The sequence below is a fragment of the Chinchilla lanigera genome, unplaced genomic scaffold, assembly GCF_000276665.1.
Source record: "Chinchilla lanigera isolate Chin_1 unplaced genomic scaffold, ChiLan1.0 scaffold00012, whole genome shotgun sequence".
Lineage (NCBI taxonomy): Eukaryota > Metazoa > Chordata > Mammalia > Rodentia > Chinchillidae > Chinchilla > Chinchilla lanigera.
In genome coordinates this window covers 26,943,824-26,955,306 of record NW_004955413.1, presented here as the reverse complement: position 1 = coordinate 26,955,306, position 11,483 = coordinate 26,943,824, and the positions used below count along the sequence as shown (strand labels likewise).

The following is an 11,483-nucleotide window of genomic DNA, read 5'->3' as shown; positions in this document are numbered from 1 at the left end:
AGGGCCTTGCTAAGTTGCTAAATTGTCTGGGCTGAGCTCAAACTTTTAATCCTCCTGCCTCAGCCTCCCAGAGTGCTGGGATTACAGGAATGTGCTGTGACACCTAGCTCAATGTCAGATTCTGCAGTGCCTGCCATATACTGATGTGGACTTTTTTTTTGTACCAGGAATCGAACTCAGGACCTTGTGCTTGCCAGGCAGGTGCTGTGCCGCTGAGCTATAACCCTGGCCACACTGATGTAGCCTCTTGAACAGCGATCCTGGGTCTCAATTGTAGAACTATTGAACGCTGTGACCTCTTGGTTTCCACACTGTAGGGCTCTGGGCTGGATGTGATAATCACTTGGTTTTCTGCTCTGTGGCTCATCCCTACAACACCCCTCACTGCTTCCTCAAACCCTACTTTTTTTGAGACAAGGTTTTGCTGTGCAGTTTAGGTTGGCCTTGAACTCACAGCAACCCTCCTGCCTCAGCCTCCCGAGTGCTGGGATTACAGGTGTGTGCCACCTTGCCCCGCTCCCAAATTATACTTTGCACAAAACTAGAAGTACTCCAGAAGTCTTTCTGGGTCTACCCTTTCCAACAGCTCCGGTTTACTGGGTAATTACCTTCTTTTCCACCCTAATAACCCTCTTCAAATTATGTTCTTTTCCTAAATTAATTTTTTCTTTTTTTTCCTAAATTAATTTTAATATTTGAATAAAAACATGGCTCAAGGCTGAAAACATTTGATAAGGTATACTTTAGAAATATCACGTATATAATTTCTAGGCTGGGTGTGGTGGTACAGGCCTGTAATCTCAGCACTCAGGAGGCTGAGGCAGAAGGATTGTTAAGAGTTTGAAAAAAAAAAGAGTTCGAGGCCAGCCTGGGATATAGAGGGGGTTTAAGGCCAGCCTGGACTACCAAGACACTGTCTCAAAAAAAAAAAAAAAATCATTTCTAGCTGGGGGCAGTGGCACACACTTATAATATCAGCTACTTGAGAGGGTGAAGCAGGAGGATCATGAGTTTAGGGCAGTCTTGGGCAATTTAACCCTGTCTTTCTGCTTCATTCCTGCTCCTAACAATTTTAGTTTATTATTTATTTATTTATTTATTTTTGTCTTTTTGAGACAGAGTCTCGCTATGCAGTTCACACTGGCTTTGAGCTCACTTTGTAGCCCAGGCTGCTCTCGAACTTGGAACGATCCTCCTGCCTCAGCCTCCCGAGTGCTGGGATTACAGGCGTGTGACACCACACCTGGCTATTATTTATCTTTCTAATGTTTCTTTCTGCAAAACTAAGCATAGAGGTACTATAAAGTAGTTGTTTTTTTTTTTTTTTTACTACTTTTTTCTTTGAGGGAGGGTATCATTACATAGTTCAGGCTGGCCTTGACCTTACTCTGAGGCAGTGTCCTCTGGCTCTGCTGCCTGAGGATGAGGGTAGGGCAGGGCTGCTGTGCAGGCACCTTGGGTTGGCCTCTGATGGACTCAGGTTGGCTTGGTACATTAACCATGGCGTGGCCCCTTTAGTGCAAAAGCAGCTTAGCAGCAAGTGGGTAGGCTGGGAGCTGCGTGGGTAGCTTGCCCAGGGGTCTCAATTTCAGAGGCAACAGGAGGTCTCCCAAATGTCTCAGAAATACCCAGCTGCTGTACAGCATTGCATTCTGCAGATCCATTCCTCGAGGCTTCTGCAGACTCTTGAGTGCTTCCCACATGCTGTGGTTTCAGCATGTCCCGAAGTCCGTGTTGTGGACCCTCACTCCCTAGGTTTGCTTACTGGCAGTGTCTGAGGGTGGGCATTCACGCGGAGGAAGAGAGCCCTGGACCTGCACACTTGCTGTCAGCCTGTGCCATCGTCTGCCGCACTGTGGAGCGGGGGACAGTGCCATGCTCCTGGACATCCCAGCCTCCAGAACCGTGAGCCAAGCAAACTTTATAAATTTCTTGGTCTGAGGTATTTTTTTTTTTTAAATTTTAGGTATCTTGTTATACAACAAAATATGTTGCACCAAGCTAGACGCTGTGAGGAGTTCAGAGCAGTCACATCCCCAGTCAGGCAGCTCCAGAAGCCTATTTTTGAGCCTCTGCAAGTCTCTGTCAGCACCCCGCTGCGGTCAGGGAGGGACCCCATCAGCAGGCTGCAGAGCCAGGCGGAGACCGGGAGAAGGCAAGGCTGCGTAGGTCCCCAGGAGACATGGAAGGGCCGCTGGGCAGCCGTGTCAGGTGGGATGGTCTCTGTCTCTCGGCTTCTGGACTCAGATGGTCTGGGTCCGCTGGTGTCCTTATTGATAGCACGGAACCCATCCCCACCCCTACCCATTGTTTTTCGTGGATTCTATTTGCCCCCAGTTCACAGGGAACAAGGAGTCCTTTATGTGCTGACAGCTGTGTCTCTTCGCAGAGAAGCTGTGACCCCAGGCTGAAGGCAGCCCATGGTGTGTATAGCCTAGAGCTCCAGCTCTGGGGGGACTTGGTCAAGAACTGTCCCTGTGCCTCCCTCTCGCCTTGGTGAGCATCTGAGCTTCTAGGGGCAAAATAAAGATGCCAGAAGAGGTTGACACAAACTCCCTGATCATCTATCAGGTAGGCCCAGGGGATGGTGGCCCGGGTGTGTATTTCCCACGAGGCTGCACAGGCTCCCTTGGCAGGGGATTATGTAGATGCAGTTCTTAGCAGATCCTTCAAAGGCCCTGCCAGAGAGCAACACAGCTGCCTGCAGGTCCCTGTAGGCCCTCCGCCTGCCCCAGGCCGCTGCTTGAAGGCAGTGTCCCAAGTGGTGGCATCAGCACCCCACGGCCCCTCCTCACAGGGCTGAAGATCAAGCAGCAGATCAAGTTCAATCAAGGGGGCCCGTGGAGGACACGAGTATCAGCCACAGCCTGTAAAGGCCCATTATGTTGGTATGCAGAACCATAGTGAAATGAAATTTAGAGAAAACAAAAAAACAGTAAGCACGCAGTGATCACAGTGACACAAAACCCTTCTATTTAAGTCAGTCTTCCTGGGCCACTGTGGACTCACAACCTGAGCCAAGTAAAGACCAGAAGGAAATTAAAGGGAATTTAGTCCACTACGTTCCCTGAAGTCTTGCTCGTCGTAGTCTTGCTGCTGCATCTGCACTTTCCTCGCAGCAGCCGTGCCTTGCTGTGCCACATTGCAGTGCCGATGGCGGTGCTTAGAATCCCAAAATGTCAGGGCCAGCGGGAGCTTTGCCAGTACGAGTTCCAGGCGAGTCTTGATAATTTTTCTGCCTTTCTGAGGGCTCTTGGAACATCTGCTGAACCTCTCCGGGCTGTAAGTGTGGTCAGCAACTTGCAAGGTTGTCATGAAGAGACACTTTCTGCGCAGTGGCCAGTGCCAACGAGGTGCCCGATAAAGTTGGCTGCTTCAGCTCCTCATCCCCTCACTTATCAGGCATCTGAGCGGCTCCTGCATACCTGGCCCGCATGCCTCGTCTCTGGGTGATTCGCAGGCCCTGGACCCCGGCTCTTCAGCCACTCCACCCTTGGGCGGGGCGGTGCAGCGGGGATCACACTGTAAAAGCGCGGCATGACCTCTTGCCTTCCTGGAGAGGCCGCATCCACAAAGGGCACAGAGGCCAGGACAGCACAGGAAAGGCAGGGGACAGCAGACGTCCCGGGCAGCCCCGTGTCGTGCAGCGAGCACACGGGCTGCAGAAGAGCCGGGAAAGGGTGGCTCCCGGGCCCCCAGCATAGAGCGCCGTCGCCCCTGCCACCGAGGTGCCGCTTAAGCCAGGGCAGCTGGGTCTCCATGTCCACACAAGAACACAGGCCTGCCCCACCCCTCGGAATGCCTGCCTGTCACACAGCCAGTGCCAGCTGGTGTGCCCCGTGAGTACCTGGGCTCCTGGGGCACCAGTGCCAGGTGGGGAGGAACAGGAGTGATGGCTCAGGGACAGGGGTCAAAGTGCACATGTTTATTTTCTAGAACAAAGGCTAAAAGAAGCAAGTTTCTTCCATTTTATTTTAAGAAGGACAAAAGTTGTTATTAAAACATCTACATTATTATCAAGATACTAGACCTTATGATATTTAATATTAAAGTGTGGTATTCTTAAAGTTTTAATACACAGACATTTTAAAAGGACCATTAAATTGATTACTGTCCAGCTGTGAAATGCAGCATCCCCTCGGCCCACCCCAGCCCAGCTGTGCCATCTTGTCCCCGCCCACCCGCTGGGGTGGGCGCAGGCCCTAGACCCCACTCTGAATCTCCCAGCCAGGGACCTGGAGAGGGGTCACAGCTGACACAGTCCACCTCGTCATTAACAGAGCTCTCTTGTCCCCCACTCTCCCCGCTCCCTCTGTCCGCTCTCCTCCCGACACCATGGGGAGCCAGCTCTGGCGAGGCCAGGGAGCCCCAGATCCCAAAGGCCTAGGCGGTAACAGCTCAAGATGAAAACTCTGGACTCCCGTCCTGTTCTTGGGGGACAGACAGATCATTCCCTTTCCCTGAGCCCTCTGGTTCTCCCTGCTAGACAGGGCTGGTCCAGGAAACCAGCAGGCAGCAGAGCGCCCAGATCACTGCTGAGCCCAGTCTAGTCACTAACTCCATGAAAATGGCCCGATGACCCCAAATTCCCTCCTAGTCACGCGAGGATGGCTGCATATTCTGGCCAAATTCTTTATCTTTAGCCCTCATTAGAAGCAATTCCTTGGATACCACACACATATATAATATTATATAGAGTGATATATTTAATACCTGTGTATATATGTATCACGGGGCGACATATATACACACTAAAAACAGGGCTGGTGACGACAGACTGCAACAGCACAGATCAGGAGGACAAGTGCCATCCCCGTTCCCGGCAGCGCCCCACCTTGGCTGTGGTCTCGCCTCCAGCCAGCCACACGGCCAGCACCGTCCTCCCGCAGTGCTGGCCCGCCAGGGGAGGGGCGGGAAGGGGGAGGGCGCATGCCACGATTACTGGGACAAGGCTGGGCAGCCGAGGCAGGAGGAACAGGGTCCGTCGGCCAGGGTGCCCATTATGCCATCACGCGCACTGTGGATCCTCGCTGGAGGAAAACTACCTGGTGTTCTGTCCTCTCCACCACACTCCCCCCGGCCTTAGTCCCTGGTTCCTTGCGGGGGTGCCCCACTCCCTGTGCCAACAGCACGGGGCATTCTGGAATGTCTGGGGAATCAGGGGACGGGGGCTGCCCGCGAGATGGGATGGAGGGGGTGCACGCAGACACAGCAGACAAGGGGAGAGGCCTGAGGGGCCGGGACTGGGGGTCAGCTGGGGTCCCAGGCAGCTGGCAGGGCTGGGGGTTGGGGAAGGGTGGGACAGCTGGGCATCATGGTATGTTTGGGTCTTGGGTCACCGGGAAAGGGACTGTGTCCCCCCCCCCGGAGTGCCCAGGATGGAGCCTCCCGCTTCTCCACATCCCCAACCCCTTCTCTGTGCCAAGTGCGGAACCTGGGCTCACGGCGCCCTGCCCTCTCCACCTCTTCCTGAGCAGGTGTGGGGACCTAACTCTGCTGCTCCTCTGACAGCTTCCTCAGGAGGGGACTGTCCTCCAGGGGTGCTGCCTAAGGCCCAGTCACACTCTGATTCTGATTCCGAGACTGTCCCACCTCTGCCCCAATCACTGTTTTTAACTGAGCTCTGCCTCCTACCAGGGGCTGGAGACCCTGGGCCAGATCACTCCTCCGGATAGGCCTCAGTTTTCCTTTCTGCAAAGTGGGGCTCAGGCAGGGTCCACTCTGAAGGCTGAGGATGCCTGATCTATACTAGCGGCCTGCGAGGAAACGGGGCAGGGGTGGGAGCGATTATCCAGCCCTCCAATCTGACGATGATTCAACCAGAAGGGAAACTGAGGCCCAGGGTGTACGTGACCAGTACACCCCGGCTCCACCCTGAGGCTGCATTTTAAAGCTAACTGGGGCCACCTGCCCTCTGTTGTGTCCTGATCTGCCCCCCGAGGAGGGGGCGGGAGGGAGGGAGAGGAAGAAAGGACCCTCCTGCTGCAGATTCAAGTGGGGACCCCAGGCTCCCCAGCCCTGAGTTTTGGGCCCCCTTTAGGAGCAGACAGAAGTTAAAGCTGTAGGCTGAAGCCGGAGGGGTCAGCCAGTCCCCTCCGTCCCCAACCAGGAGAGCCGTGGGGGTGGGGGAGGGTCTGTCCCGGTGTCAGCAGGATGAGGACCCTGGGACCACGTGGGGCTGCAGCATGTGCACCAGGGACGCACACCTGGATGGTGGGGGTGGAGAGGATGGAAGGGGCCCCGGGGGCTGGGGGCTGCCTCAGGAGGGCACCCCCCACCCCCAGCTGGCCTACCCTAGCCCTTCCATCGCGCCCTCTGTCCCCACCCCCACCCGACCCCAGGACTTTGCCCACGGCCGAGACCTCGCCCCTACTCCGCAGCGGCGGCGGTGCTGGCGGTGGCAGCGGTGGCGGCAGCAGGAACTTCTGGGGTGGCACCAGCAGTGTCTCCATCTTCTTGCAGCAGGAAGTTGTATTTGCCGAAGTCGTCGTCCCGTGGGCACAGGAGCATGTCCTTGCGGGCCTTGGCCAGCTTCTGCTTCAGCACCTCCCGCCGGTCCAGCCACTCATTGAGCTCCTCCTGGCCGTGGGCGCAGCGGCACTTGTCCCCATCCGGGCAGGCCTTGCCCTTCTGGAGCCTGTGGGCAGCGGGGGGCTCACCACCTGCACGCTGCGCGGTGGGACCCGGATGCCCGCACGGCTTCCCTGAGACAAGCCCCTCCCCAGGCCACCTCAGTGCCTGCTTAGGGACCCCCGGATACCCTGGTCTTCTCTGGGACTCGACTCAGGGCAGCAAAGGAGGGGTCCTGGCAGACCTGAGCCCACCCGCACCCCGCCCTGCCCTGGCACCTGTCACAGAGCCGGAACTCGCCCATGGGGAAGCGGTAGGCCCAGCCGCTGGCATCGCTGTCGGAGGTGAAGACCTTCTCCTTGTGCTTCTCCGACTGGATGTGCTGCTGCCATTGCTTCTTGCTGTTGCTGTTCTTGCCGCAGAGCCAGCAGTGGTAGCCCATCTGCGGACACACGTGGTGGGCGCCGGCCCGCCCCGCCCCGGCCCGCCCCTCCCCTCTCCGGCCCGCAGTCTCGGGCTGGGCCAGCGCCTGACACAGGGACTTACCATGATGTCAGCATAGTCTGTGGGCATCTGGATCTGCTTCTCCCCTTCCCGGGAGCTGATCGGGGTCCCTTCCCCGGGCTTCCCTGGGTTGTGTTTCTTCAGCCACATGTCATAGGTCTGCTGCATGTCTAGGACTGGACGGGGGACAGAGCGCCTGGTGAGGGGGCTCCCCCTCTATCCTGCCCCAGTTCCGGCTGGACGTGGGAACCACGGGACCACAGGCCTGGACCCTAGGTCGCCTGGGCTGAGGCCCGGCCGCCAGGCAGCCTGGAGAGGGAGGCACAGGCTAGGGCAGAGGGCAGGGAAGGGATGGCGGGGGCTGCAGGGCGTCTCGCAGTGATGGCGGGGCGAGGGCGAGCCTGCTGCTCACTTTTGTTCTCCTTCATGAACGTCCACATGTCCCTCTCCTCGGGGCTGTGTGCAAAGGAGCAGTTCCCCACGTACTGGCACTTGCGGCCGTTCTGCGCGTGGATGCAGAGCTGGGGGTGGGCGTGGAGAGCCTCTGAGTCCCACGGGCCAGGCGCGGGGAGCCCTCCGCCGCCCTCCCCGCCCCCCACCCCCGCTGCTCACATCGTATTGCTGTGGGAAGTTGCGGATGGATGGCAGCGGCCTCACTGACACCCATTTTCTCTTGGCCTTGGACATCACCAGAAGGACCCGCCTCTCCTTGGTCCAGCTGCAGGAGAGAGCAGCCGCTTGGGGAGAGCTCCAGAGAGCTCCAGAGGGATCGCTGGCCTGAGCCGTGGCCTCCTCCCCTCCGGTGCTCAGGTAGATGCCACCCTGGCCAAGCCTCTGCCTGGCACCCACTCACCAGTGACGGGCCTTGGCACTGCAGTACTTGAGGTCCTTGTCTGGCTCTACCACCTGCCCATTTCTCCAGCACTGGCCACACACAAACTTCATCTGCAAGTCGAAGGTGCTGGGCCCATGTGTCCTTGGGGCACCCTGTTGGGGACAGAGAGGGTTGGAGAAGCCACAGGCCCAAAGCCCGGGGGTCTTTCACACACACAGGCAGCCTCTGGGAGTACTGAGGCCACCCAGCCTAGGAGCAGGTTGGTCTACTTCCCGGTTCTGCCCAAAGGCGGGGGCCTTCCGATGGCGGAGCCTGTGGCTTCTTAGTGGGGGCCTGGCCTGGAGCGGGGCGCCTGACTCCAGACTGAGCACCGTTCCTTTCCTGGCTGCTCCCCTCACTCCTTCGGAGGCCTGCTCCACGGACCTGCAGGCTTTTCCAGGGCATAGTGTGATATGTCACAGCCGCCCTGCTCTACACATGCTGTTTCCTCTGCCTGGAATGCCTTCTCCCCGCTCTTCACCCAGCTTGTTCTGGAAACGGCGCTTTCAAACTCGGCTCCGGAGCACGTCCTGCAGGAAGCCTGCCCAGAGCTAAATCTCAGCTGCCCCTTCCACAGCTCCGGGAGTCCCCGAGCTCCCTGGTGCCGAGCAGCTCTGTGGGTTACGAGTGCAGCTCTGGTAGACAGCAGGCATCCGAAAGCTGGGGTGGGTGACATCAGGTCACCTGGGCAGCCCTGGACGCTGGCCACACCCCTGAGCCATGTCCAGCCGTCTCTTAAGGCCGTACCCTCCGTGCTGCTTCCCTAGTCTCTGTTCTGAACTTTTCTTTGCAGCCAGAGAGGTAGGGAAAGCACCTGCCCTGTGACTTCGGCCAACCTGACAACCTGTAACTGCCCCAGCGACCGCTCTCCTCCACCTCGAGAACCCTTAGGTGTGGTTCACGCCTCTGCACAGCCCTTGCTCCTCCAGGCTGGGTGGTGTCTGTCCTCTACCGTGGCGGCTCTCCGGGGATGGGAGCTGTGGCCTGTACCCTGTGACCCAGCACTGTCCAGCCCAGGGCCTGCCCTGGAGCAGGAACTCTGCCCTCACAGGTGACTCACCCCTTGCCTGGTGCCAGCCAATTCAGACCTGGCTCAGCTCCAAGATGCTGCGCACATGTCCCAGGGACAAGGTCATGAGCCCGTGGGAGAGAGGGCGGGTTGCCCCCATGGCTCCTGACTTCTCACTGGAGGCCCCGAGGGAAAGGCACTGTGAAGGGGTCATGGTGGGGTCCTGGGGGTGCGGCGGCTCAGCCTCATGCTCGTGCTTCACTGACCACAAGTCCCCCAGCCCCTGCAGGCCTCAGAGTGAGCAGAGACTGGCAGAGCAGGTACCAAGGCCATCACAGGCAGCAGCATGAGGACGGGGGCCTGGCGTGAGCAGGGCTCGCATGCTTCTGTGTGGGGTGGCACCGAGAAGCCACAGGCCCCGGGACCAAGCAGCTTCTGCCCTGACACCAACGTGTTCTCGCCCTCTGGATGACAAGTAAGAGCCTAAGGTCTGGACTGCAGGCAGGCCTGGCCCAGATGCCCTGTTCCCAGGGTCCTGGGTGGGCAGGGTGGGCCCCTGGTGGTGGGAGGAGATGCAGTTGCTCACAGCACCTTGGCCAGCAAGGCTTGCACCCCTGGTGCCTCCCTCACCTGCGGAGCATATTAGGTGAACCTCACTTTCGCTGTCTCCGAGTCCCTGAAACCACCCCTGTGAGCCTGTGACCCCACTGTCATCTATGGTTGCAGTGGCCTCACAGCGCACGGAGATGTGAGCATCGGGGTGGGGCGGGGCCCGGCACACTGCAGCCCGGGCCGGCTCCTGCCAGCCTCGCCCCACCTGGAGTGGGCAGGGAGGGCGGCAAGGTGTCAGGATGAGGAACCCGGGAGTATGCGGGTGACAGGAAGGGGGCAGGTGGGGAGGGGACAGGGCACGCTCTGGATAAGATGGCAGGGAACTGGGGATTTGCCCCTGGGCAAGTCTCTAACAGGCTCTAAGCCTCAGTTTCCCCATCTGCAAATGCCACAATACGATGGCTCACAGAGGCAGGACCCTTGTGGGGATCAGGAGGGACAGGAGAGGACACAATCAGTGGTGTCAGTTTCAGCGTATCAAGATGTTCGCATGGGGCTGGGGATTTAGATCAGCGGCAAAGCGCCTGCCTGGCAAGCGCAAGGTCGTGAGTTCAGTTCCCGGTACCAGAGAAAAACAAACAAACAAAAAAAACAAAACAAAACAAAACAAAAAGATGTTCGCATAGTCTCAAAGTGTTGTCCCAGGAGATATTTAACAATTACAGAAGGCAAACTGTAACTTGACAGCAGAGAAGCTTCTACAGTGAAGGTGCCTTAATCAAGCTACCAGAGTTTAATCACATTATCACCAGGAAAAGGACAAACTAAGATGTGCCTGCCTCCTGCTGTGAGCCAGAGAATTCGTGGCCTCGTCTCTGTGGCACAAGGACATAGCACACGGTCCCACAGGGATGGACCTTCTACAAAACCCCTGGCTCCTCAGAATGTCAATGTCATGGAACAGAAAGACAGACTGACAGACTGAGGAACTGTTCTAGGTTAAAGGGGACTGAAGAGAGATGACAACTGACTGCAGTGCCTTAACTGAATCTCGGGGATAATTCATGAAATCTGAATAATAGTTTCACAGCAATGCTAATTCCCTGATATTATAATGTGCTATGGTTATATAAGAGAATGTCCTTATTTTAAGATCTACAGATAAAAGTGTTTGGGGTAAGAAGATATCCTATCTGCCGCTGGGCATGGTGGCACACACCTGTAATCCCAGCACTTGGGAGGCTGAGGCAGGAGGATCGTTGTGAGTTCGAGACCAGCCTGGGCTACAAAGTGAGCTCAAGGCCAGCCTGAACTGCATAGGGAGACCCTGTCTCAAAAAAGACAAATAAAGGAAAAAAAAGATATCCTACCTGCAACTTACTCTCAAATGGGCCAGAAAAAGAGTGGCAAAGACATACACACACACGATAAAGATACACACACACAGACAGCAAAGCAAGTGTGGGACATGCTACAATGGGGGGATCCAGCAAAGGGCCCCTGTGAATTTCTCCCAGGTGTCTGACACCTTTCCCACCCCAGTGCACTGATGCCACGGTGCAGAGGCAGGTACACCCTTGCGGGGCAGGTCTCCCCGAGGCCTTACCGAGCCACTGCTGGCCTTCCCAGCGTGCGCTTCCATCTGCTGCCAGTACTTCTTGGATTCCTGAACGATGTCTTCGTGCGTCATGCCTGGGGAAAGCAGGGCAGACACAGGTGTCCCTCACCGGGCCCGGCAAGAAGCCACAGAGGGCATCCAAAGGGTCTCAGTGGAACCTGAGGCCCCAGCAGAGGCCAGTCGGGCCTGACCACGGTCAGACTTAGGGTGTGGGACGCCACTCACCTTCTCCAGCCTGTGTGTCCATCCCAACACAGGGACGAAGGCCTGCTCCCCTCTGCCCCTTGGGATCACTATCCAGCATCCTCTCCGACCCCTGCCTCCCTCAGTGGAGCTCAGCCCTGTCCTTGCTTAGC

At 57.3% G+C, this 11,483-nt stretch overlaps 1 protein-coding gene and 2 long non-coding RNA genes across 3 annotated transcripts in view; 2 read left to right on the top strand and 1 right to left on the bottom strand.

Moving 5' to 3' along the window:
• Positions 1-1,221: 1,221 nt before the first annotated feature.
• LOC106147916 lies at positions 1,222-4,534 on the top strand. The gene is made up of 2 exons (XR_001232949.1): positions 1,222-2,571; positions 3,249-4,534. It is a non-coding gene; the product is annotated as an uncharacterized LOC106147916 (long non-coding RNA).
• Zc3h7b (zinc finger CCCH-type containing 7B) overlaps positions 3,955-11,483 on the bottom strand; it is a 43,470-nt gene continuing 35,941 nt past the window's right edge. Inside the window, exons 17-23 of the mRNA XM_005379345.2 lie at positions 11,116-11,201; positions 7,928-8,061; positions 7,687-7,792; positions 7,487-7,595; positions 7,117-7,250; positions 6,849-7,012; positions 3,955-6,637 (exon numbers count right to left, since the gene is read on the bottom strand). Coding sequence (XP_005379402.1) covers positions 6,370-6,637; positions 6,849-7,012; positions 7,117-7,250; positions 7,487-7,595; positions 7,687-7,792; positions 7,928-8,061; positions 11,116-11,201 — 1,001 coding nt within the window. The 3' untranslated portion in view covers positions 3,955-6,369. The remainder of the gene's footprint in view (positions 6,638-6,848; positions 7,013-7,116; positions 7,251-7,486; positions 7,596-7,686; positions 7,793-7,927; positions 8,062-11,115; positions 11,202-11,483) is intronic.
• Positions 8,068-10,637, top strand: LOC106147915. Its single transcript, XR_001232948.1, has 2 exons — positions 8,068-8,999; positions 9,247-10,637. It is a non-coding gene; the product is annotated as an uncharacterized LOC106147915 (long non-coding RNA).